General features: G+C 46.5%; 2 protein-coding genes across 2 annotated transcripts in view; both read right to left on the bottom strand.

Annotated features, from left to right (window-relative positions):
- Positions 1 to 27810, bottom strand: part of RPLP2 (ribosomal protein lateral stalk subunit P2) — a 142270-nt gene that overhangs the window by 104883 nt on the left and 9577 nt on the right. The gene's annotated exons all lie outside the window — the stretch shown is intronic.
- PNPLA2 (patatin like phospholipase domain containing 2) lies at positions 1905 to 26620 on the bottom strand. The gene is made up of 9 exons (XM_057412793.1): positions 26316 to 26620; positions 10479 to 10711; positions 10215 to 10280; positions 6901 to 7110; positions 5928 to 5988; positions 4861 to 5028; positions 4278 to 4410; positions 3342 to 3464; positions 1905 to 2526 (listed from the first exon to the last, which is right to left on the bottom strand). The coding sequence occupies exons 1-9, from the start codon at positions 26500 to 26502 to the stop codon at positions 2262 to 2264; spliced, it is 1446 nt and encodes a 481-aa protein (XP_057268776.1). The 5' UTR covers positions 26503 to 26620; the 3' UTR covers positions 1905 to 2261.

The following is a 27810-nucleotide window of genomic DNA, read 5'->3' on the forward strand; positions in this document are numbered from 1 at the left end:
GCTTGTTGCTAGTTCACTTCAATTGGAATTATATAGATCTAGCAGTAAGCTTTTTCTGTGAGCTTTAGACAGTCGTAAGATTGACTTGTTTTATAACCCAATATTCCTACTCTGGATTCAGAATCCTCCAATTTTTCTCTTTTCCTGTAATGACTTTTCTGTTCCCTAAGTGCCTTAACTATGCAAAGCTTAAGGCTAAATCTGACTGCCAAGTGCAGGCCAACTTCATAAGGGAGCAGGCCCTTGTGTTACATAGGTAGGTTACATCCAGGAAGGGCAGTGGGGTGATACTCCAGGTCACAAGTTCATCCATGCACCAGCATCTCCTGGACAGTTGGTTAGCACCACAGCTGCCCGGTCTATTGACTCACAGCTTGCAATGGCCACTACAGAAAAGTCCTGATGTTTATCAGCCTCCACCACAAACATCCTACCAGTACAATTGTGCTGGTAGGAAACAGCACCCCCCATATCACCCACACTGCGCATGCAGATGTGATTGAGCAGATTCACTGCCTTCTCCAGCTGTTAGTAGAACTTCTGGGATTATTTTCCCTTTCTAAATCAAAAGGTGCAAAAGAGTCTATTATAAATCACTACTCTATTGTATAAGCTATGTAGTCGGCTTCAGATACCCTGTCCTGCTCCCCAGCAAGGACAGCATACGTTTGCTTTGGCCAATTGCATACTGTTTGTGCTAGGAGAGGTAGAAGATGCCTCATGTAGCTAGACATGCTGCAGAATAAAAGAGGGAAAAAAGATACCAGGAGCTGATTTTGTGTCATAGTGCAAGGATTTAAACTTAAGTACATAAAATCCCCACGGGAAGCCATGTCTCACCCTGTGAAGAACAGAGTTCATGTTTCTGCACAGCAAGTAACAACCAGACCACCACTGAAAAAGGAATATGTTAAGAAGGCACAGTCCTGCCCTGCTACAGACCTACTAGCTGCGGTCTTTCAAGGGACAATACAAGTAATCCATTCCAAGCAGATTGCACGTGCACCAACAGTCCTAACTTCACTTCCACTTCACATGCTCCTCTTATGGCTACCTGCAGAGCTGTACCCGTGATCCAAAACAGGAGACAGGCAAGCTGCGGGGCTGGTATAGCTACAAGCCTAAATCCTTCTCACTCTAAAGCCTCAACATTCGGACTCTTTGAGGAAAAAAAAATAAAAAATTGATAAAGCCAAGCATCCAGTTTGGCAGGAGATCCCTTCTGTATCATCCGCTTGGAATTTCCTCCCCCCTTAAGGAACAGTTGTACAGTTCCTTAAGGAACAAAGGCCAAGCCCTGTCAGAGGCAGCCGTTCCTCAGCACTTGCTGTGACACTCCACCACAGCCACTCAAAAATAACATGCCCTGCACAATCACACCTTCCTACAAGCATTTAGTATTGCTTCAGCTGTTAAGCTGATCCTGAAATGGTCAGGCCGAGCTTTCCAAGAGCAACCCCACACCAATTCCATTCACAGTGACAGGAATGGGGCCTCTAATTCAACATGTTTCTCTGGAAAAAATTCTGTCTAAATTACTTCTTCAAATAAGCTCAATAACTTAGTAACACTCAGAGCTCAGTTCCATGAGGACAAAAAACAAAAAGGAGAGACCACAACAACATAAATCTGAGTAAATACCTGATTTTTCTACCCTTCTGCAGTCTCAGTGCAGTCTGCAGCAGGGCCAGCTCTGGCTTCCAGTGGGGATGCAGTTCAGGGACAGAGGAAAAGATGTGATTTCAGCAAAGGAGTCAAAAGAAGATTTGGAAGCCACGAGAAAAACTGGTTTAGCAAGAGGCTACTTCATCTTTCAGTAGCACAAAGAGCTAAAGGATGTCAAATGATTTAAGCAAAAGCAAGACTCATTCTCTAAAAACAAAGGAGGCTAAAAATTGTAAGAATTTGAGAGCATCATCTACATCCTGATTATTTGGCAGTAAAAAGCCAAAGGCAATTCAAAGTGCACTATCTGGGAAAGCCCAGCTGGGTCAGCATCAGCCTGGCCATGAGCAATAGCCAGGCCTCAACACAAACCTAGAGCAAGGTATCAGCCTATGTGTGTCTCTGATCACAGAGATCCCTTGCCTGGCCCAGTGGGCAAAAAATGACTAGAGTCAATTCTACCAGTCTCCATCCTGGGGAAATCCCCTTTGCAGCATATTGATGAGCACAGGGCAGCCTGCTGCTGAGGGATGAGACTGGTCCCACCCTACATGCGCTCCCCTTCCACCCACCCTCATCCCCTCAGGCCAGCAGGCTCAGAAGAGTGGCAGGCACTCTTTCGCACAGTCTAAGGGTGGAAGCTTTAGCTGAAGCCCTTCCCGAGGGAAGAGAGAAGCCTGCATGTCCATGTTGATGCAGAGTAAGCCCAGCATGAGCTGGCGCTGGTACTCCTCCCACTTCATCATGGCATCAGAGAGAGAACGGTTGCTTCTCATCCACACAGGCAATGCTTCACCACAAGCTGATGCAGAAGAAATTGGCAGGCTCTGAGGCTGTCCAAGCTCAAGGTGATAGTAAAGCCTGAAAGATAAACACACGCAAAGAATTAGTACACTGGAAGACTTGAGCAGGTCACCAGACCAGAGCTCCAGAACCATAGAGCTATTTTGTTCTACCACTAACTGCATAATCTTATGCAGAGTTAGAAGTCTCAGTGTGCACCTATTTTCGCCCCCTCACATCTCTTGATTATTCAAGACCATGAGCGCTTGTGGGTAAGAATCACCCTTTTGTACTAGGATCCGAATCACAGCTGGAACCCTCTGCCTATTAATACTCAGCTATCCTCATCCACACAACACAGTCTTGCCTCAGCCTCAAGCCATGGACTGCTGCAGGGAGTTCAGTTCAGAAACTCAGGCACAAACACACACGTAAGTACTCTGCCTCATTTGGAAACCTTCTGGTGGTTTTTGGCCACCCTAGTGCCTCCCCACCCTAAACCAGGCCAAGATCTCATGGCAGAAAAGGGACCTCTAGGAAGGAATTTTTATGGGACTTTGGGCCAGAAAATGCCACAAAGACAGCACCTATGTCTTCTACAGGGAAGATGGAATAAGCTAGCATACTATTTTAATTAAACCTATGTCTTCTGCCCTATCACCGTATTAACAGTTTCACTACAGGGTCTACCCTGTAATGAGAAGAAGGAAGAAGACCATGTGCTCAGTCTATCCAACAGTTAAGGAAGCCAAGATACCATGGACCAGATCAATTTCTGGTCCATTTGTGATGTTCTTAATCAGCTCCATTGGAGCAGAGTCTGTAAAAGTCAAAGGTGAAAGGGGAAATGGAGGGCTGCTCCAGAATAGTGCTGTGGAGGAAAGCAGCCATACCTGGCTGAAAGATGGCTGCCAAGTTTCTTCTTGGCTTTCTTCACAAGATAGTTGCAGATTTCAGTCATCTGCTCCCTCATCCATCTAATATCCTCAGGAATATCTGGGAGCCATTCCAGCAACCTGGGAGGAGACAGAAGACAACCATTAGTTGGGCCACACAAACGGCAGGATGAGAAGGACACCAGTTTTGCATCTTATCAATGGTCACTCATTATTTTTAATTACAAATGTATAAAGAGCAATTTATACTACCATTCACAGAATTAATAGGGAGAAGCTATGAAGGTTGGAAACAGCCCAGGAACTTATTCTTTATGTTTTGTGTCTGCACTTTCCACATTTTTTCATCGATTTTCAGATTCGGAAAGTGTCTTTCTCTAAGCTTTTCTACCACAAGCTATTTCCTTCCAGAAACTTTTCATAGAGTACTTTGTACAAAGAACAAGTCTGACAGACTTGTCTTCTTAGCCCATTAAGTGTAGAACTGGAAATGGCTGGGAATTCTCTTCTCCTCACTGCAGAGGGGAACATCCCCTCATTTGGTTCCCACTTTCATCCCTGTGCTCTTAGCTCACAAGTTTCTCCTCAGGCTCCAAAATTTCTCACCATTTTCTAAGACAAGTTCCAGCCCACAGCCATCTTCCTTCAAGCTGGAAGTATTGGCTGTAGCTAAACGACATATGAAGGTTGGAAGAGGTGTTTGTTGGGGTGCTTTCTTTTGCCTCTTTTTTTTTGGGGGGCGGGTGGGGGGAGGACTTTTATTTTAATTTTTTTTTTAATATGGCTGGTAAGTGGCAGGAACTCTTTCTCCAAGTATTTGGTCACTGCAGAGTCAGAGAGGCCATGCAGAGTCTCTGGCTGTTTATGTTTCACTACATCAGAACTTCACTGAACTAGGAAGAACACCACTAAGGGAACCAGCCAATGGCTTACCTGACAGTGAAGGAAACTGCAGACTCCAGAGGCAGCATGTAGGGCACCATCATTGCTGTGGCCACACGTATAGGCAGCATGTTGGCAATGCCAGTAAAGAAACTTCTTCTTTCAGCACAAGCCTCCAGAAGAGCTGGAGGCAGAAGAGAATATGGTTGAATCCCCTCAGTGGGACTATCTCTTTCCTTGCCATACCCCAGAAGTTATCTAGCCTGAGGACTCCCCTCTGCACATTCCACTTCTTAAGGCAGTCTTGCTCAGGGTAGTAATTGTCCCAGTGCAGCCGAGAACAGCAGGTTTTAGCTTTATCAGACTCCCAGAGAAGTGAGCAACAAGATCCCCTCCTCTCCTTACTATTCAGAGCAACGTCAAATGAGTCAACCTCTCCCAATAGCCTCTAAAGGGCAATCCACAATTTTATCTAAGAGGCCACGACTCCATCTCATCATCAGTGGGTGTCAGTTAAATCCTTAGGTATGGCCAAGCCCATCCACAAGCAATACCCAACATATCCCCGGTAATCCTCTGAAGTGGACCAGGCAGCACAGGGAGATTGCCTGGTATCTCTCCCTTTGGGTCATACCTTGGTTCAGTCTGGGAGGCAAGTGTTCCATGATATGCTCTTCAACTTCAGCAAGTTCAGTATTGTCCTCTATTTGGTCCTCAGCTTCCATTTCTTCTTCTTTCTTCTCTCCTGGGGGGGCTTCTATGGCAAGGAGAGGGCGGGCAGGACTTGGACGATTAAGGAGACCTGAGGAAAAGAAGTCATACCATAGGCTGATTTAAACTAGCTGCCCTGCCTCCCCTGACCTTTAGTGTTATTCTTCACCCTAACACGCCTCAGACAGGCGTCATACCCAGCCTCTTTAGCTTACATCTATTGTAATTCTTACCACAATGAGTTAGAAACATCGCTGCTAGAAATTCTGCCTTTTCCCCTTTAACAGCAGGGTGCTGTTTGGCAGTGTTTTGTTCCTATAAGTTGCCAGTCACCCATCTTGCAGGCAAGGTTTCCCTCCTGCAGCTTAATCCGCAAACACGGCTGTATTGACGGCTCTTATCCCAGTGAGGTATGCAACACAGAGTCAACATATGCTCGAGATGTGCTCGATGTGCTCGATCTGCTGTAAATTGACACTAGGTGGCATCAAACACACGCTTAACCTGCTACAACAGAGTTTACGAAGTCCGGGGCTTTCACAAAAAAGACAGTGACAAACTGCCAAGTGCGGGGGAGCTTCTGAAGGCATGCCTGTGCTCTGCACTGCTGTGCCACATTAGACATACCCTAGCTGCACATAAAAAGGAGCAGGAGGATATCTGCAGAAAGTCCAAATGGCACCGGTGCCTAACAGCTGTGCTGGTGTAGCAGAGTACATGCTAAGTAATTTCAAAACTTAGATGTGCCAAAACCACCACTCTGGTATAAGAATGGTTAGAATCCTCCTGCATTGCACTAGAAAGGTGTTCACTTCTGCATCCTGCAGTGCTAAAATAGACTTAATATAAATCCCATATTCCAGTTCCTGAAGCACAGCTCAATTCTGCCCTTCCACTTTTCATATACACCACTGACTATTCTCAAAGCCAAGATACCAAGCCTGTCACAGACGAAGCAAATCAGTGTATCCTGCAAACACAGAGCCTTACCGTTCTTCTTCAGGAAGTGCAGTGCATCCTGATAGCCCTGCTTGCACATATCCCGCAGCACCTGAAGGCAGAGGAAGGCAAGAGCAAGTCATTTGGAGACTGCCTGGCTGAGCAGAGAAAACACCAGCTCAATGCTGGCTTTAGAGGAATTTTCCTGATTCCTGAGCTATCCCAAAAACAAGTCTCATCTTTGTCAGCTCTTCCCAGCCTTTGAGCAGATATGGTGGGTGTAACATAAATACAGTGAACATGGGGATCACATGATAATTCAAGATGGGAAGGGACACCTGGAATCCTACCCAAGAATGAGCTTAGACTTGCGTCAACTCAATTTCCACATCTACAGCTGATGCTACTGTGTGCAGCCTTCAGCAAGTCACTCTGACAAGCAGACCAGAATACTTCTCAGCAGATGCCAGGAAGGGCCACTGCATTTGCAGATAAAGTCAGCAAGACTAGAGAGGGGGAGGAAAAAGCCTGTCCAAATAATTCAGCACATGCAAGCACACTTATTATGCTGAAATACCAAGGCTATCTGAGGCTGCATTTGCTCACAGTACACAAAGCTGGTCAAAGCGACACCTGCTCCACTGGCACTTTTTAAGAGACAGTCACTGGCTGCAGGCTACTAGGTCCAACCTGACAATAAAACACTCAAGAGCACATGGGTTCTGATGGCTGATACACCCTTGTTTACAAGTGAGCCTGACTTCCTGGCAAACTACTCCAGAGCAACGTGAAAATACTTTCCAACCTAAATTCCGGATCTCCCAGAAGCAAAAGAAAACCAAGCCGCTTATACAACCTTGTGCAAATGGTCAAGGTTTGCCAAGTCACTGGGTTAATAACGTCAAGGTTAAAAAACAAACAAGAGATACAAAACTAACAGTGTCTGAAATCTTCCTCTGCTAAAGTGCCCAGTATAGCCAGTGCCTATCTACTGTCCAAGTTCTGATATTGCCAGGAAACTCACATGCGCCTCCGGAGGAAACAGGGCCTTTGAGAGGCGGTAAAGGTTGCGAAGGTTGAACTGGATGCTTGTATTGGTGACTCTCAGCTCATGCATGTTTGTGGAACCGTCTCGTGGACAGATATCACTTTCTCCTGAGAATGGAGACACCGTGATGGTGTTCTTCAGCTCATATCGTGGCAAGTTGTCAGAAATCCCTCCATCAACGTATCTCTAAAAAATCAAGACAAATGAAGCACTCTCAATTCTCATAACTGATCAAGCAGCTTTTTTACTGTATTCATATTTGTGCCAACAACTCGGGAAGAGATCGGAGTACACCCACCAGCACAGAAGGAGTCAAAACCAGTGATAGCACAGCTGTGTTGTCTATAATCTCCTTTTGCTATGTGCCTCTCTTTCTATGGTTACGCATGTTGGACACAAGCATTCCACGAGAAAGGCATGTTTACTTGTGTGACTGCTGACTTAAATCTCCTATGGGTTTTGACAGCTCTCCAATTAAATAAAATGACACAACAACCACCACCTACAGTGCAAATTAGCATTGATCTAAGCTGTCACACTGTGACATTGTGCCATTTTTCACTTGTGTTTAAAATGAATAAGCTCAAACACAATTTCCCACTGGCAGGTTCGTTACCTAAGAGCTGATTTATTGCTAGCAGGCTTATCAAGCAGCAATTCCAACACATGTATACACCCTTGGAATCTACTTTCTGTGGTGTGGTAACAGAGCACAGGGGACCAGTGTTTTGCACTTATCAGGCACTCTCTTGTCAGAGAATGTTCTGTACTTACACACCATAAACACATTTGCGTTACCCTTGCAGGAAAGACAATCCCAGTAGCATGTACTCAATTCAGAGTATTCATTGGTGTACCATAATTGCACAAGGAGCTGAGCAAGACAACTGCTATCACAGGCCTTTGGCAGTGTAAACAACATGCAGAAGATAAAGGGAGAGGGCCTTGGTCAAGCCAAAGGAGCAGGAAGTGTGAAACCTTTGCAGAGCAACAATTCAAGCTCTTAAGAACCTTGGTTACAGAAGAGCCCTGTTGATTTTGTGTCAAGGTTGATCCTGCCAGACAGGAACCTGTCCCTTCAGACAGGTTCAAATGCAAACCATCATGTAGGAACTACACAGCCCCATAGTAGCAGCTGTGCCATCGTTCAGCTCTCTGCTGGGTGAGGAGCTAAGCTGGCTGAGGCTGAATCCAGCAGAGCACGGAAATGCTGATCAGAAGAGGAGGTGCTCCATTCTGCATCATGCTTTGCCTTGTCTCACACGACACTAATTTTGCGGTAAGGATGCAGAAACATACGTTTCCCTCAGGGGGGCAGCATGAGTGCACGGATGACGTTAGAAAAAAGGCTTAACTAAAAAGCCGACAGGCAAAGCCTTCTCACTGCATGGAAATCCAGGAATACACACGCAGACCCTGCTCTCCAGTCCACCATTCCCCAAGCAGTGCCAATTACCATTCCTGACTCAAGATCAGCTGCCAGTTCTTTGCATTTGCCTGAACCTCCAGCAACCCAAGCCTAACCACTCTCCAACCCCTTGCAAAGCCTAACTGCACGGAGCCACAGGCTGGAGACACCAGCTGGCTCCAGGCATGAGCAGCAGCAGTTTTGGGGGATGGTTCTCAGACTGGAGTAATTTCTGGGCTGCCCAGTTCCATTCCCTTATCATGTCCTCTTTTTTTTTTTTTTTTACAGGGCCCCTCACTCACATGAACTGACACCTGGCTTTCTGATCCTTGTTAGGTGTTCATCTCATCCACATGGTACATGAACTTGTTCATGGCTAAAGCGTGTGTTGACAAGTCAGTTACTGACCCTTCCATTTCCCAGTATTTGAGAATTTACTGTTTTTCCTTCTCTCCACCTATCTTCATTATCCACTCCATGGGGCTACCAGAGCTCAGAGAGTGAACACTGGAAAAAAATTAGAAGGAAGGCAGAATACAGATTTTACACTTTTCACACAATCACATTGCCTTCAGAACTTGTCCTCATGCCAGGCCTGTCAGTCTGTCCTGTGGCAAATACAGTCACAGTCATCACAGGCATGCTAGGAACCATGCAGTCCCATGTCAAAAACTTTTCACAGGCTCATACCCAACTTAATTTAACCTCTGCTCTCACCACCCTCCCCCCTGAGAGACACAAAGAACAATGATTTTTTGGGGGAAGAGGTAGGAATTAATTTCCTCATCTCATATATTCCCTCCCCACCTTTCCCCATGGGGAATCTCAACATGAGAAGTCACTCCTTGGTGTGCCAGGGCAGCTGCACATTCCAGAAACCCTGATGTTTTGGAATTTTGAGATTTTGCCTAATTCACATTGACCTCGACTAGCCCCAGAGAAGTGTCGGGCAAGAGCTACCAGCTGTGGGACAAAAAACCTGACTGCAGATTGGACATTTCTAGGTGATTTTCCTGCCCAAAATGCTTGCACAGGACAAAGACAGCCAAGCTATATATTAGACAGGAGCAAAACTGACCTCACTTTTTGGACACAGGTAGCAGTGGGATCAGATTTGATGCTATGGTCTGACAGACTGAGGTACCTAGGTCAGGTCACTTACAGGAAACCAGGGCACACATACATTAATAGCAGTTCTCCCTCTCCCTTTTGACTACCTAGTTTTCAAACAAACTTTCCTTTTAATGTCTGCATTAACCTATGTAGCACAAGGGGAGTCCAAGCTCAAGGGAGGCCCTTAAGCATAACTGCAATATTCAGAGATGCTCCAGCTCCACAGAGCTTTCAAATGTTTTCATTTCCAACATGCAAACACAGAAGGTAGACACTGGACAGCCTTGGACAGGACGTTGAAGAAGCTCCATCAGGCAGCAGAACATTATTTTCAGAGAAAGGACAGGAAGAACTCCATGGAATAAAGGCCTGGTATCAACACCACTAGTTAAAACCCAACAGAAAGTGACAGGCTCGTGGGAGAGGGACCACACTCATGGTTTCTACCCTGGAACCAAGTTCTTTCCACATGCAGAGGGTTGGAGCCTCAGTGATGGACAGCATTGTACCAAGCAGCTAAGTCTGTCAGTACCTGCCCAGATTGCAATATATTACTATCATGTTAAATCCTCTAGTTTTCAGGACACTATAGCCAGCAGGCAGCAGTGGAAAGAAGGCACACCCACTGTTGAAGCTGTTCATTTGGGAATTTCTTGTGCTTCCTCAGGCTAATTGCTGACAGCAGACAGGCAAAATAGAGTACTAACATTTCTGCCTTCTTACTCATTAGCACACGATTTAATGAAGGATCACCTAGAGTCTTACTTACCACTCCACGCAAGGTTGGAGGTATCAGCCCACAGTAGACAGGGATAAAGGCACTGCAGACACAGGCCTGAGGGAGAAAGAGATCCAGAATGTAAGCAGCAGATCAAAACCTATTTAACCCATTGATTGATTGATTACTCTTCTCAGAACATCACACTGGCATGTGCTGGCAGTTATACTCCAATACTAAGGACATTTGGAGACCAAGGGAAAACAAACTAGCATGCAGTTCCTGCCTAGCCCTCTGCAATAAGTTTCCATTTACCTGGATCAGCTCCTCCTTGGAATGGAAGTCTGACAGTATTACATTTTCTCCATCAGAGACCCGTGTCAGGGAAATACCCAAGCGTCCTGCTGCAACCTCGTGCCCATTCTCTGGCACGGTCTTGGACAGGCAGATCCGAATGATCTTCACCAAGTTGAAAGATGGGTGGAGAGGTCCCAAGAACCTCTTCCGGGCTTCTTTAGACACTCTAATAATGCTGGCACCAGCCTCACCTGCAACAAGAGAAAGAAAAATGCACCATAAAATCCTAGAAAATACAGCCTCCTCCTTTACAGAATAAGGCACAAAAAAAAGCCTCATTCACAGTTTTACTCAGAGGTTTATCCCCACCGGCTGATATATAACTCAAGACAAGAGGCTATTACTGGCAGTGTTACAGGAGTCATTGAAGTTTGCTCTCTTGGCCCTCACACTCCATCGCAGACAGCTACCCTCATCTGACATACGTTTTATAAAGTCAAGGAAGACCTTAGCATCTGGCTAAAGCCTCACACTTTTTCTTAGATCCTGTCTTACTGGTCAGTGCAGGGCTAGTGAAAACACAGACTAGCAAAGAAAACAAGTGAGATGCTTTAAGAGCTTTGAGCTTATGGCTAAATCCACTTCAAAACATCTTCCACTAACACTTTTCTAGTAAGCATCTTTTTTTCTGACATGAAAAAGTCATCTGCCTGTAAGCAAAAGTGCCAGTAAACAGGAATGTCTGTACTTTAGAGCTAAATGATCCCAGTTCAACTGCAAATATCAGCCACCACTCAGGTGAACAAGACAGACACTATGCTCCATTAGGGAATGAGTGACTTAATGCCTCCTGCAGTCTTTCGGTCCCATCCCATCCAGTTCCGCAGCACTAAACAAGGCCTTTATAGCAAGTAGAACTCATGAAGCCATGCCTGCTTTATCCTTTCACACAGTGACCCAGCTGAGTTTGGAGGAGAGGAGACATCCCATCTGCACAAAAGGGAAGGCATCTGCTAAGCCCATTATCTCATGGTCACTAGGAGCCCGATCTGGCAACAGCATCAGAGCTCTCCACTGGGAAAGGAGGGATGGCAGAAAACAAAGCAAAAACATCAACCCAAGCCAAACTCCCAGCAGCCAGCATGCTGCCCTTTGCACACACTGACTGTTACGCCACAGACATCTAGCCATGGTGAGATACAAGACAACAGCTCCTCTAAGAACCAGCCAATCACTGCACTCCCAGGGGCATCAGGAATACATATGAGAATATCATCGGGGGGGGAGATGGTGGTGGTGTGGAATAAAAGAAACCAGGAAAAAAAAGAAATACATGCTTTCACACATTAAGACTTCAATCACACTGAAGTTCAGTTCGTGAAGAAAGATGAAAGACTACCAGTTCAAGCCAGCTGGAAATCCCTCCATCTTGCTCTCCCACACAGACTTGCAATTGCAGAAAGGAGGCAGCAGAATGAAAGAACCAAAGTTAGATGCAGGTTAGTAAATAAAATGGAGATAGGAGCAGTTAACAGCCTCAATACTATGTTGACACATCCCACCCTTTCACAATGCATGTGCGCCAGCAACATGTTTTCCAACAACACAGCCTGGCAATGCAATTCTGTGCTTTGGGAACCCATCAGCACCAGCAGCTCAAGCATGCACAGAACTTCAATCTTGAACGTGACCAGAGACTCTGGGTGAGGATTTTAGGCACTGTGAGGAAGCAACTTAGCAGAAAATCCAAGTTCCCCCCTGCAGCAATTTTTAGCACTGTAATCCCAGTCTTTTGCTCTGTCCTAGAGCAATGTTTAGCAGTCTAATTCTGATCTTACTTACTCAATTAGCAGTAAGCCATTGAGCCCAACCTGTTCCAGATAGTAGCCACATGGTTCAACACCCTTTCCAATATGAAGCAAGCCTTGCGGGAATTACATTTTATCAGCACTATGCCATTAGCACTCATAATGCTCCCCAAGACACCTTAACATCTGACAAGGGGAGGAAATGCACATGAAGAAGCAGCAACAGAGTGAAAGCCTGAGGGAATCCCAGCCCAGCTCCTTGGCCGCATGACCCCAAGAAACTCCACTGCACTGAGTGCATTGCATGGAGCTGCTGGCTTTGCTGAAAAACCCAGTGGGAGGCTGGGTGTTGAGCACACAGCTGCAGGGAGACAGCCTGCATGCACAGAGAGCTCTGGTGGTGGGAGTGTGGAGGTGTGTGTGTCACCCAGGAGATGACGCTTATGGAATGATGCTTTCACACTTGGCATCTCACTGTACAGGAAGATTTGATAGCAATACTGGAAACAATCACAATTACATGGAGCTTATGACTGACTGCTTGAGCTAAAATGTGAGCTGGAAGGTTTTGTTCATTTAAGAAAAATAAAATAGCAAAGTCCTGACTATGTGAGGAAACAGACTGTCTCACAGCATTTGAGGGGAGACTGGAGTTGCAGCTACCTGCTCTATCACACTGCACAGCCATGAGAACAAAATAAGAATTATTACTTATTCTAGCAATTTCATTATTTGAATACTTTCTGGGTGTTCATTGGTTTAGGTTCTTTTTAGTACATGCCTGCACACATGCACACACACAGGAGCTTCTAAGGTATTTCAGTTTAAGGGCACCTGTGATTCTGTTGGACTTGCTGTTTCACTTGCACCAAAGCAAGGTGATGAGGGTAGTGAGGCACTGGCACAGGTTGCCCAGAGAACCTGTGGATGCCCCATCCCTGGCAGTGTTCAAGGCCAGGTTGGACAGGGCTTCGACTGACCTGGTCTCATAGCAGGTGTCCCTGTAAATGGCAGGGGGGTTGGATCTCTAGATGATCTTGAAAGTCCTTGCCAACCCAACCCATTCTAAGCAAGCTGAGTGCAGAACTGCAGGAAGAGACAGGCACAGGATGATCTGCAGCAGCACCACCAGCCTTCCTGGAAATAAGGCTAGCTGAGGGTTCAGCCAAAGGAGTCAAGTTTATGTAGCTAGATCCATGACAGATGACAAGCCCTCCTGAAAATACATTTGGGAGGAGACAGAAGCGGTAAGAGTTTTTAATCCCATTACTACCAGAAATGCTATTCTAGGAATACCAGCTCAAATTCTACTCACAGCCTGCCAGAGAGAGCAGCTGAATGAGAGGTGGTCAACAGAAGAGTCCTACAGGGGTCATCCACAAGATGTCAATTACTACTAGTCCAGTGCCAGTTTCAGCCCACAGAAAAGTCCTCCATGATTTTTGAGGGATCTGGTGATTCAGGACATTGGAACATGTGAAAAAGCTAAATTAAGTTTCTCTTCCTTTATTGAAGTACATACCAAGAGGCAGAGACAACACATAATAGCTGGTATTGCTTGCTGGGAAAACATTTTGTTCTCTCACCAACCAATTAATTTGACACTTTTTCTTATACAGATTTACTAAGCCAATGTTTCTCTAAAAATCATATTAATATGTGGAATATTCCAGTTGCATTAGTCAAGCCATATCCCACCTTTTATCCTGCCCCAGGGGGTGGTGTTATATATAAATTTGAATACTGCCATTGTCCTTATCCAAATTTCAGTTGTGATGACACAAAGGAACATCAGGCAGTTATGTCCTGAAACATCCCAATGTGTCCCTTTCTAGACAAAGGAAGCCAGCTGCTCCACCTCTGCTGGTTCATCCTGTGATATTTATGCAGCAGCTACAAGAGGCAAGTTACCATTACCCATGGGGAAAACACCTGAAGGCAGTGCTAACCGGCATTTCATTTTTAAGCTATGTGAAGCCAGCTTCATATTATTATATGCTATGCTTATTGACAGAGCAAGGTCATTCCTTTAAAGGACTGGTTTTCACCACTACCAGTCATGCTCAGATCCAAAATAACCCAGTATCTCAGTCTCTACTGCCTTGCGTCCTCCTTAAACTACCCTCCTCTAACCTGAAAAGCATTCAAGCAGCACATACTATTTATAACTGCATACAAACACCTCCAGCCTCAGCAGCATGTTGCTACTCTGCCTCTGGCAAAGAAGAACTGAAGATCAACCACCTAAAACTGATGTTAGCCAGGCTGCTGGGAAGACCCTTATACGCAGCTAAGAGCTCAGAGATGAAACAACTTCAAGCCTGTGCAATGCATAAGGATGAGAACCATTCCAAAGGTTAAACACCCCACAGCAGAAGGGGTGACAAGTGGGGAAAGAAGGGCCCCTCTGGACCTGCATATTCCTCAGCAGGGCTTTCGCACCAAGGGCACTATGATGCTCTCCTGTTGACATTAGACCACACTGATTGCCATTTGCCAGCCAGCAAAAGGACAGCTGACCCATGAAGCATTACAAGTTTTAAAAAAAGCCTAAGGCACAACCAAAAATAGGAGCAGAACAGGCTGAAGAGAGAGAGGGGCATCGTGGACATTCATTCCACCCAGCAGGTCCTGTGACTGCAACTCAGCCATGACACTGCAGCTCTCTCTGGGAGAGCTCCACATCAGCACAAAGATCATACTCTGTGCCAGGGACATTCCTGCCCCCGGCTAGCGTTGCAGTAAACATGATGCAAGCTTAAAGGAAAGGCTCTCAAAAGGGATAGAGAAGAGAACAGCACAGACAGCTGATGAATGCAGGAAAAGCATCTTCTGTCCCTGATGGTAGGAAGCACAGCCTGAGAGGTCACACCCCCAGCTGCAGTTGCCATACCTTACCTGGACTAGTGGGGCAGGAAGGAAACCAAGCAGATCCTCACTAAACCTGTTTCTCATTCAACACCAGCAAGAATCCAAACGGACTCCTTCCTACACCTCAGCAACGTGGCACCACTCCTCTCTCCTCAGTCCCATTACTCAGCTATGGCTCCAGACTGGCCAGACACACCAATACCAAAAGGTTTGAAAAGCAGCCAGCTAGCAGTAGGAGGTGCAGGTGCTTTTGGCATTCCTTCTGCACTCTGAGCGCTCAATGCCTGTTAGCTTGGGATGCCATGCCCAAGCTATTTTGACTGCAAGATCTTCAGGACAAGAGACAGCTCCTCTGTAGCATAAGCAAGCCCCAGAATGAGGTCCCTGGTAAATTCTGCATAGCTATTTGTTCAGGTTACGTTTCTGCCTTACTCAGCACAGATGTTCCCTGCAAAAGTCTACAGCTACAAGCTTTACATTCCACTTTCAACTCAGACAGTTGCTGAGCATCACTGGAGCTCTCATGTTGCCCACTGGTAAATCTCAGTCCAGATGTGAATTTAGGAATAGGCTGAGTCAGAAGGAATTCACCAGCATCATCTCCTCCAAGGTTAATTTAACTTGGCTGCCTGTCCCTCACAATTTCAGGTATTCCTGTACCTCATCTAAAAGCTAGTTTCCAATGATGAGCACAAGTTTCAGGAGATTTGTTCTTCCTGGGCACAAATCCCCAAGCTGCTCCAGCTAAGCACACGCAGCTCCTGCACCTGCCCCTTCTCTAAGTACTGAGAGTCAGCAACATGCATGCTTTTCTGGCCTGGCCTCTCCTGGATGATACAGTCCTAATTATAACACAGTCCTGTCACCAGCCCAAAAATGTAAAGCTGTAAACGAGAGCCACCGAAACGAAAGTTTGCAAGCCAACATCTAGACAATAATTAACAGAGAACTTCACTGGATGTTTCCTCACAGGGAGCTCAGACCACCAGAAAGGGCCCATTCGCTCACCCCTAGGAGCAGTGCAAAGCACTGACCAAAGGACAGCCCCTATTCTTGTGGGCAGTGCCTTCAGTCTATGAAAGATCCCGCTGCTTGGCTGGCCTTCTGCGCCTCTTCCCACGCTCATGCTGAAGCAACCTGCTTTCCACACATTGTCCCAGGAGAGCAAGAACCAGACAGACCTTCAGCTGAGCAAAGCTAGACAAAAGCTGACTCGTCCCTAAGGGAATCTGACCCAAGATATTCTCCAACAGCCTCTAAGTGAGGCTGGATGGATGTCAAAGGGAGGTCCAAGGCAAAATCCATACCAGCAGAAATACAGCGAGAGTAATGCTTTATGATCTGCCCTAGTAAGACATTTTCAGGTGACAGGTGTATCCCATAGCTTGTGACAGCTCTTTAATTTCTGCATGAAATCCTGGACAGATGCCTAAAAGCATTGATATAGAAAGGATATTTACCCCTCGCTTTCCAGAAGCAGTATAACCACTACTATTTAACACAATAAAACTGACCATTTTTAAATGTTTAAGGCAGAGGGGTGGAAGCCAGCAGTGGAGACTTTAATGGCACCAATATTTTTTACATCTGCACATTTACATTCATGTAAGCCAGTAATATTGAGAAACTCCATGTACCAGAACAAGCTGTTCCTCTGTGACTTCCCCATTTTTTGTTGTTTTGAGGTATATTTGTTTTGAGGTTTTCACTCAGTCTCACTCTGACTGTTTTGCCATCAGATAAGAAACAGCCCAGCTGACTTGGCTTCAAATAAGAAAAGCTTCCTTCCTGTACCTCTTCTGGCAATACACATCTAGCAAACACAACTTATAACATACACTCACTGAGCCTACAGACAGCCCTACTGCTTGTTCTCTGTGGCAGGTAACCCTTCCCATCAGGGGCTCTATGCAAGGACTTAACGCCAGAGCTAATCAAGCAAATGATTTTGCCAAGGGGATACCTCAGGAAGCCTGGCCACCAGGTGTAAATAATGGCCTTTCCCACCTTTTGTTCAAGGGTGAGGGGCACTGATACGTACCCTGTAAGAATAACCCTATCAGACTGTGGTAAGCACCTTACAGGTGGGGCAGGTAGGACACACCAAGAGGAAGTGACAGCTTTTCAAGTAGGGCCAGCTCTCACAGCCAGATGCACATGCGGAAGGAAGGGCTCTGCCCACAACTCTTTCTGGTTCAGATTCTCAGGGCTCAGCACCACAAAGTCTAGACACAAACCATGCCACAATGCAACCTGCAGCAGTAGGGTTAAGTAAATGCAATCACCTGCAACTGCTTCAGAGCCTGAAGCCTCCCTCTGGTTAACATGTTTGTCCCCAAGATGTTTGCTTTTCTGTTTCAAGTAAAATTTGGGTAAAACACTCCAAAACACTGTTGGTCACTCTCTGTTTAAATAAAGCCAAACCAAAAGGAGGAATTTTCCCCCTTAGAGACAAAGAGATAGTTATTTTCTGTGGTCTAGATACCAGTTAATACATGAACCAGAACTACTGCCATGTCCTGGATATGGGGAGCATAAAGATCAGCTTTCAAGTTGCCCAAGTTTTTTCCTCTTGCAGAGTGCAGCTCACCAGAGAGCCCACAGTGATAGTTGCCTGCCTGTCCACTCACTGGTACCTACAGGATAGAACCCTCACACAAGCCAAACGCACAGATGCACAATTCTTACCTCATCTCACCTTAAGGGAGGTTGCTGTTTTGTACAGAAGCAGAAAGCCTTTAGGAAATCAGGCACAAGAGCTGCCATGCTTGATTACGTCTCTAAGCTGCACCAGACTTAACGTAGTGTTGGTACACCAAAGCCTCACCTGGTGACTGGTGTCCTGCAGGCTGAGGCCTGCTTTGTTTCTGTGGTCAGGATAGGAGCATTTATTTTTGCAACACAAATCAGAACACAGTGCAGCTGCTATTACAAAACAATCAGTAGGAAGGCCAAGAGGCAGCTCAGTTCAGGCAGCCCGCCAGGATCATTCTCTGCCACAACCACAACAATCCCCACTAGCCTAATCTTTCTCCACTGTAATTCCTTAATACAAGGCTTAATGCTGCATTTCTGTTCACTGCGTTAGAAATTAAATAGTATAACAGCGCATGAAAAGGAAAAGTTGTTCAGGACCCCAGGCAAACTATACTGAAAACCATGTCCTGTCCTCATTCACTCATCAATCCTGTCAATGCCATATTGCAACTCAAATAGCATGGGGAGACACGAAAAGGGCATTCACAGAGTTACAGAAGGTACAGAGTAACAAAAGTTAATGCAAAATTGCCCTTCTCCTCTGCACTGCACAGCAGCATAAGTGGAATCACATCCAACTCTTGCTTTATACATTCAAGTGAAAATCACCAATACAAAGCACAATGTTATACACACACTCCATACTCGCTTCTCAGAGCCAGTTTGCAGGACAGCACCATGCACCCAGAGAAAGTGTGCTGGTCTCACTTCACAGGAGAGGTATCACTAGAGGCAAGATGTTTTGGATAAAAAGAAAGAGATCAGTGCTACAGGGCAGGAGATACATTTGCAGGCACCTGCACTACAGATCCACAAAGAGGAAAAAGTGGAGTGAGCAGTCATCATCTGTATGTCTAGAGCCCAATAAAAGAGCTGCCACTCCAGCACCCCTTCGGCTTTATCACACACTAATCACTACCTTCACCAACACCAAAGCAAGTCCCACACACAGCTTTTACTGCCTCACAGTCTAACTCCTGCTGAACGCTCTACTGCACACTTACAGGCAGCGTGATCAGAGATGTTACCAGAAATACAGCTGGCTCGCTCATGCAGAGCACCCTGTCTCCTTTTTCTCTGTCCTTTCCCACTATACACTTGTGTGGCTGCTAAAGTCCTGGCACACAATGAAAGGAAATAGCCCTGAAACACTCCACTGGCCTTTAGCTTGCACCGTGCCCAGCTCCCTCATGCTTGCACAGCTAGCCAACTGCTCCAACCCATGCCATGCACCTCCCCAGGCACATGCGAGCATGCTGCTTGCCGTGCCTGCTTTGCCCTTCTTCCATCTCACATGGGCATGTGAAGTGTCACCTTACACGCCTGAACTCTTCTCACTAGCCACAGCATGAGAGGAGCAGACTTCAGCAAGGAAGTGAGAATGAGAAGATTTGTTCCAAAGCAGTTCTCAGAAGAGGGGCACGGGTATTTTGTTCTAGAAGGAATCTAGAAGTAGCTTAACTGGGAAACATCTTCTGGCAGACCGCAAGACAGGCTGCATTGCTTGGGAGCCTTGACACAAGAATATCTGGAAACTGACGTTACCTTTCTCCTATGGATATCAGTAGTGGTCCCCCAGCCACAACTCCCAGGCATCAAGATGACTCAGATTCCAAAAAACAACCAAAAGTAGGACTCACAGAGGTTGCACAGACCCCTGCAAGGCAAGAGCTTCTGTGCAACCCTTCCTGCAGTACACAAGCAAGGAAAGCAGCAAGGCAGACATAGCAGTGTCCAGCTGAAGTTCACACACACAGAATTAACACTTCTGTGTGCAGAAGTATGGCTGGTAGCTAAATGGTTACTGTGTTCCTATAAAAGAGTTTTTACCAATCTCACTGAATAAGAACACTGGGCTAAATAAATCAGTGCAATTTCTTCTTGTGTGGCCAGTCCACTCTGAAACAGGGCTCTGACTTTCTCCATGCATGGCATAACTACAGCATCCTGAATCCACACCCTTCCTCCACGATACACTGGAATAATAATTTTTCTAGGCCTAGCCCTGAATCATCAGCATTCAGTGAAGCTGGCAAGATCAGCTCTTGTAATTAACATATGTAAAGGGCTCCCGATCCATCTACACCCTCAGATGCCATCTCCTGTACTTCAGGATGCTAAACTAGATAATCCACCAGAGTGGCAGCTCAGACACCAGCATAGCCTCCAGTGCTCAACTGGTACTTGGTCCACTAAATCCTACTAAATCCTAACCCAAAGGCTTCCAAAACCAGTATCTATCCAAACAAACTATAGTGTATGAAGAAGAGAATGGCTCATTCTCAGAAGTTCTGCAGCGATAGCATAGCCAGAAGCCTGGGAAACAGCTGCATAAAGACACTTCACAAAGCTTGCAGATTCCAGAGGATTTGTCAGGCAGAAACCATCAATGTAGATTTGGCCTTTATCTGTATGAGAAAGCACTACAGCTTCAGGCTTGGGCAGGTGCCAGAGGGCAGCACAAAGCCCTGGGTTCTACTAAAACTAGCAGCTTCCACGCCTGACATATCCCAAGCACCAAGGACAAAAGTGCACGTCACCTGCACGGACCCGTCGCCTCTGGGATCACATGGAGCTTGGCTTGTTCTGAGCCTTTCAGCTGAGGAGAGTCGTGGACTCTAGGAACACTGAAGGCAGCTCTCCCAGACACACTGTACACAGAGCAGCACAACCCGTGGGACAGGATCAGGCCTGTCACAAGTAGCTATTGTATCAGAAATGCCAAACTCTCTCCTCCTTTTCTCTTGTCTTTATAGCTACAACAGGTACAACTACAACAACCTCTAGCATCTTTCCTACACTACAAGGCTCATCAGTCCCCTCCCTTTTACATGCTCCCTGAAGTTTTACTGCCCCAGACCTTATCACTTCCAGGACACATTTTGCCTTTTCCCAAGGACACATTTATTTAGGACCTTCTACATGGAGTCATTTCCTCTACCCCTGCTTTTCACCAGCTCTCACCCTCTCTAGTGCCTTATGCCTGCTTGACAAGAAAAGACAGCCCAAGACAAATACATACACAGGGGTTCCCTTCACTCCTAGATTCCTGACAGCACATCCTAACATTCACCTCAAGTCCCAGACACACTTAGCAGAAAGAACAAGGCAGAGTATGGGCAACTGAAGTGTAGCCACTGCAGCAATGGGAGTTTGAAACTAAGACAGAGTAAGGAACCTGAGGATGTTTTTTTGATTTACCAGGATTAACCTTATCTTCCAAACATAATCAAAACTGGACATAGGACTCTGAAGTACACTCAAAAGTTTCTCAACTCTTATAGGGAGTACTTGCAGGTACCTTGAAGAGTCTGGGAAATAAGAGGTAGAAAAAAGTGGAATAGCTTGGAGAGGCTACAGGTTCGGGAGATGCTGAAATGATGGGTCAGAAGAGCAACCACACAAAGATGGCTTGTGCTGTTTGCACAGCTGCTGCTGTGGCTGACGGAGCAAGGCTGGGCACCAAGCTGCTCTGCACATCTCCTCTCTATGTGGGGTGACAAAAGAATAATCACAGGCACTGCTATGAATATGCATTTCACTGAAAGCAGCTGCTTGGCTTCCCTTGCGCTCATCCAACAAGATACCTGCAAGAGCACCTTTCCTCATGGGAAAGAGCCAGGAGGCAGTGGGAACAAGCTACTTCCCTCCCAGAAAAAGGTACTGCACAGTACGCTGGATACCAGCTTACTCACCTGGACACCCGAGCCTGCAGCCCTGTGACCACTGATGGCACCCATCCAGGCACAGCAGCTTCTCCACCAAGCCAATGGACATTTCCAACTATGTCAGCATGGAACATCCATGCACCTCTATTTTCCACCACAGAAAGAAGCAGCAGCTTTACCGCTTCCAGGGAGCACCAGAAGGCTTCCCATGAATCACATCCACATCTCCATGTATGTACATAAAGGTGCTTCTACTGTCACTGACAGTGCTGGAGCTGCTGAGCTCAACAACTTTTGCCCCAGCTAGGGCCTCCGGAGGAGATGCAAGCAGCAACCTCATGTGCAGGGAAGGATTTGAGCAATAAAGCTTTCCCTCACGTACCTGGGGAGACCTATGGATCTCCTCACACAGCCATGCGAGACAGCACTACATACCAAGCTTCATGAGTCACACTTTGGACAGCATAAACTGGCATTGCTCTGAGGACTCCATAGAGACTTATTTCCCTCTATCAGTCAGTGATTTGGTGTTAGGAGACCACACACATTGAGAAAATACTCTCCATGGCTAGTTCTTAAGCATCTGCATGCACATAATCAAATTTCAGGAGCACAACATTTAAGACACTACTATCATTCATTGTCTCAATTTCAAAAGAGAAAACGGGGTTTGGTGGTTGGGGTTTTTTTTTTTGCTTTTTGTTTTTGTTTTTTAGCTCTCCCCCTCCTGCTACTTAATGGAAAAAGTTTGGAGTTCAGCAGCGTTATTTCCTGGTGGTCACATGGTGACAGCTGACAAGCAAACCTGAATGTCAAATAACTATTACTTCATCCCAGGTTGAGCCCAACACAAGTCCTGGCTAAGACACTAGTTTAAAAAATAAGAAATCCTGTCAGCAACCCAGGAAGAGCTCTCCAGAGAATACCCTACACAACACTGCTCAATCTAGCAGACAGACTCCTTTCTGTATTCTTAGTGCTTGAAACATTCCCTCATCTTGCTTTATCATTTTCTGCTGAAACTGTCATGCTGAAGGAGAACAGCTAGCTCCCACAGATGCAGGTTTCATGGCCAGCTCTGCCTCTGACAGCAGAACCTACCTCTTCCCCCCAAAAAAGCAGCATTTCAGCAGTTCCAACCCACCCTCAAGATGAGGGCTGTATAGGACAATATTTACATGTTACACAGACAATTCAGATGCTCTTGGTTAACTGTGAGTAGGAAGCACAGTCCAGGACCTTCACATCAACTCTAAATCAGATTTTCAGTGATTAAATGTTCATATCCCATCATTCATCCAGGCTGCTGCACTTCAAAACCAGGCACACCAAATCCCATGCAGCTCACTAGAGTGAGGTGATTCAAGATCCTTAAAAAAAACACATCCCCTATTCTGTATTAAAGACTTAAAAGTCCAACAGTGACTGCATTTTAACTAACATTGCTCATGACTGAAAATGGACAGTCTTGTCATGTCACATAAGCCAGTTTTACTCATCCAGGCCAGTGCCTTAAGGTTTTTTTTTTTCCATATAGGTAAATATCCTCAGAGCTCCAAGCCTAGAGTTTGTGAGAAGCTGCAGGATTTGAGGCGTGCATAAGGAAAAGAACACAAAGTAAGCACAAAAGGACTTTTTCACTTGCTTAGCATACAGAGGTGCATTTCCTGGTGTGCTAGACTCCAACAGCCACAAGAGAACACACAGGCATGACAGAAGGCCATTTTCCAGAAAACCCTCAGGACAATAAGTGATTCATACTCCAACACTGCAGTATGCAAAATCAAGCAACTTCTATACAAACACACGAGACTTTGCCAGGTGCACTTCAACAGCCACAGAAATTATTCCAGTGGAAAAATAGCAATGCTTTTTCATGCCAGTGAAAAGAAGAATCTCAAGGCTGGAGAGAGTACTTCAGATGTGGGACAATACCACTGTTGCAGCCTCAGAGAGTAAATCCAAGATCACTATGGCTTAATGGTAAAGTGTTTAACAAGAGCTAGGTGTGGTCATATCAGACCATAAATACCTCCTGGCCTCTAATTTAGAAATAATATCCTCTACCTAGCTAGCATGTATGCCTAAAAGTGTTTTATTTGGTATTCCAAAATCAGCCTTTCAAGCCCATAGTGAGTTCTCAAGGCTGAAGATCATTTGGTCAGGGCTTTCAGTTCAGTGTTAGCCCATAGCAAAGCCTTACTGCCATATACAAAAAATGACAGTGTGGCCTTAATTCAGAGAGAAGGCAGAATTAGCTCAGAAGCCAGCTGAAGAGATGCAAAAGCAAGAAGAAAAAAAGCTGGAAACGAAACCACTAGGTGGGATCTTGCACACTGAGTCCAGGAAAATTTCTGTTCTCCCTAATCAGGGTCTCAAAGGATCAGAACCAAAGAAAAAACGCAAAGGAAGAGGTTTGTTGACACCTCCCCAGGAAGTATTTATCTTTGCACAGTATAGTCTCACTGAAATCAGAGCAAAGTACAGATGCAACCAAATCCATCTACATGCACACAAATAAGCAATGCTTCCACAAAACTCCCCTCTACTTGTCATGCACCAAGAGACACTATTCAGCATTCCACTTTGAGGGACAGGGCAACAGACAGTGTGGAGTAGCAGTTGCCGTAAGTTTCAAAGCCCACAGGCTATAATGCTTACTCTCAGGCAGAACCAGCTGCACAGCAAACACGCATACTCGGGATCCTACAACAGCCTGTACTAGGATGAACTGCTCTCCTAGCACAGGCTGCAGCAGTACCTTCTGCCTAATCATTCTCTTCTTCCCTATGATTTCACTCTAATCCCTGGACCTCAGGCTGGAATTTGCCCTGTCAGGAGGATTTACAACAGGGACAAGGTACAGTGATCCCATGCCACAACGAAGCACCTCATTTGCTTTTACTTTCAGAAGTGAGCTCTGTTGCTTAGAGCTGCTCTCTACCCAAGATATATGCCAACCACACAGGCAGAGTCAAAAGAAAACTATCACAGAGAAGCCGAACTTAAACCAGAAACTGAACACCCAAGATCCAAGATTTGGCTGGCTTTAAACAGCATGGTTTGCTCTCTTTCAGGAAGGAGGCAAATGCTGCCTAGGTGACCCCTAACTCTGTCCTCTTTATCATACCTCCCCTTGTATCTCACAGGGAGTAGGAAAAACCTGTTCTAACCTGGATTCACAGAATGCTCTCTATCAGGCTAACTCCCCAAGGGCAACGCTCAGCACACCATGGGTGCTCTGGACGTACAACGGCAAGAATAACACAGACATAACAACAGACTTGGTCAGCACAGTAATGGCTTCTGAGCAAGGCAAAGGATTTGGGCACTACTGCCAGCCTGTCTCATGTTCATGCCATACCCCTGAGTAGCACAGGGACCACCCAGTTAAGGACCTGATTGGTAGCCACCTCTTTAACATAAGGAACAGCAAGTAAAGCAACTAACCCCCCAGCAGCTACCAACAAATGGATCCCTGCATGAGAAGGGACTAGAGGAGGCCTTTTCCCTTGTCCATGATAAAAGCAAGCATGCTTCCACAATGGCATGACTACAGCTTTTGAGATCCCAGCCTGGGGTTTGAACAGCTTCCCATCAAGCTCCAGGAGTAGCAGTTACACTTCATCGGACATTTCTGTAAACAAAATAGGAGAGATAAACTTCAAACCTAACTACACAGAAAATGCTTCTGCTGCATGAAGGCTACATCTCAAAACTCTACGTGTCCCCAAAGAACTGGGACTGCTGCAGAAAGACACCTGTGATGAAGGCAAGAGGAGTTCAAGTAGTAAACAGCTCTGGTTTCACTCAGCTCTAGGAGAAGCTCTTAATTCTGAGACTAAACAGATATGCCTGATTCTCTCACACCACATTCCCCTTTCAAGATACTTTTCTGAATTGATTATTCTCAAAAGCTTCCAAGTACAGCCTCTAGCATGCTTCGTGATTTCTCCCCCAGCACACAAAACACCTGACCTTACAGTGGAACAGTAAAGAAACAGGAGGCACCACACACCATTCTCTTCAGCTGTTCTCTAGACATGCCCTAAGCAAGGACAGACTATGCCATGCGCCTGCTTCAGAGGTAACTTTTAAAAAGCTTCTTCTGTAACTTGAAAACAGAAGTAACATCTAGCTAAACTGGAGATCTAGCTGTTGCAGAGGGCAGGAAAATTCCCTAACGCCCTACATCCTGAGGCATAACCCTCTTCTAGAAATAAAGATGCTAAGAAAGGCTAAAGATAGATTTCCTGGCTTCTTGGAGATGCTGTTCAACTCTAATCCACACATGCAACACACTGCTCAACATCTCCATCCTCAGCTGCTTCCCTCTTGCTCACAGACACTAAGAGCAGGTTACTACAGGGCAACAGGTCACCTCCTCACCAACAGCTCAAATTCACGAACTAAGCCCCACAAGTTCACTTTTTATTACGGTAGGGGTCAAAACCACTGCTGACCCCCTGACGCCTGCTCTGAGGAGGGCAGCGGCTCCTCCCTCCATCTCAGGGAGGCCAGGTGCCCGGTTAGGACCCCTGTATCTCTACCTTCCTGCATCACCCCCGGACCTCAGCCTGAGACGCGCAGAGACACTAAGAAGTAGGAACACTAAGGTAAGGCCTTACAAACAAAGCGCCGCTCGCATGTCGGAAGGGGGAGGAGGGGGGCGGAGCGCTATTTCCACCACCCCACTCCTCCCCGCCGCTGTGGTAATTAATAAATTAGTAACAACAAGGTGTACTGCTTACCGAGGCAAGCGCCGCTGACGAGGGCGGTGGCGGTGAGCGCCCCGGCTGATGCGCCGTAGATCTTCCTGGCGTTGGCGACGAGGAAGGGGGCATGTTCCTGCAGGCAGCTGGCTACCCCAACGTGGTAGACCCCCAGAAAGCCGCAGCCGGCGAAGGAGATATTCCAGGTGGAGTCCGGGGGGAACATGGCCTCCGCGCCCCGCTGTAGGCGGGAGGGGGGCCGAAAGGGGAAGAAGCAGCCGCGACGGAAAGCCGCGGGGCTCTCCTCGAGTCGCACGGCCCCTGGGCGGGCGGGACGGAGGGCGAGAGCCGGGAAGCGCTGCTGCCAAACAAGACGGTCACCGGCACAGCGAAGTTTCCCGCGGGGCTGCCGGCAGCGGCTGCCCAGCTTATATGAGACGGCGCGGCGGGCGGGGCGGCTCTGCCTCTCAGCTCCGCAGGCCCCGGCCCTGGGCGGGAAGCAGCTGGCTCCTCCTTCCAACCCTTCCTCCGATGAACTCCGGTCGCAGCCGCGGCCCCCGTGGGCATTGCGGCTGTTCGCTGGCCGTTCAAGCGCAGCAGCCGTACCAGCGCCACCCTGCAGTGTCAGAGGCTCCTTGGAGGAGAAAGGGGAAAGGAGGATTAAGGGTCCTCGCAGCACCCCAAACCTCGTTGTGTACTGGGGCTGTCTTCCCCTCGCAAAACATACTGTTTCTTGGCAGCTTTTACTCCAAGTTGGAGTTTCCCCCAGTCCTTTGTTTTTCGGGAGACGGGGAAGAAACATGAAGGGAAGGTAAAAGCTTTCCCCTTTCATAAAAAGCTGAGGAGCCAGAGGGAGGCATGGCTCGCCACAGCACAAGAAAGAGAGAGAGGCGGCCCCTCTCTCTTCACAGCTTTCTCTGTCTCTAAACTCACCAAAACTTATCTTTGCTAACCTCTTATTTTTCTTCACATGCTCTGAGCACACCAAAACATTTACCCTTCGGTCAAGGCAACTGCAATTTCCAGTAGTGCTTCTGCACAAGCAAGGCTGCAGCATATCAGCTCCCCACAGAGCAGCACTGAGTGAGAGGCCAGTGCTATTAGGAGATCAAAATAGATTGCAGAAGCTGAAAAGATACCCTTGTCATAAACAATGCAGACTATAGTCATTCAGACGATCAGAAGTGTGAAAATTTACAGGGACATCAATAGGATCAGCACAGCAAGAGAAGCAGCTGTTCAACTCAAAGCAAGGAAGCAAGATCAGCAGGAAGGAGGTTTGGAGGGGGACAAACCAAAAAGCAATAGGGTTTTGTGTTTTTTTTTTAATAGAATCAACATGTGGTAAAAGCACTTTCTACCAAAGTTTAAAAAAGACAACCAAAACCAAACAAACCTTAATTCATCTTGTCATAAATCTATTTGCATTAGTTTTCTTATAACTGGTTAGAACTTTCTCTTTTGGGACACTTGTCTTTAACAGCTCTCAGACTAATCAAAGCTCAGCCTTCCTCCCCTCAGGAATTTCACGACT

This window comes from Pezoporus wallicus, unplaced genomic scaffold, assembly GCF_028554395.1.
Source record: "Pezoporus wallicus isolate ANWC-B61680 ecotype Strahan unplaced genomic scaffold, APGP_CSIRO_Pwel_v1 scaffold_6885, whole genome shotgun sequence".
Taxonomy (NCBI): domain Eukaryota; kingdom Metazoa; phylum Chordata; class Aves; order Psittaciformes; family Psittacidae; genus Pezoporus; species Pezoporus wallicus.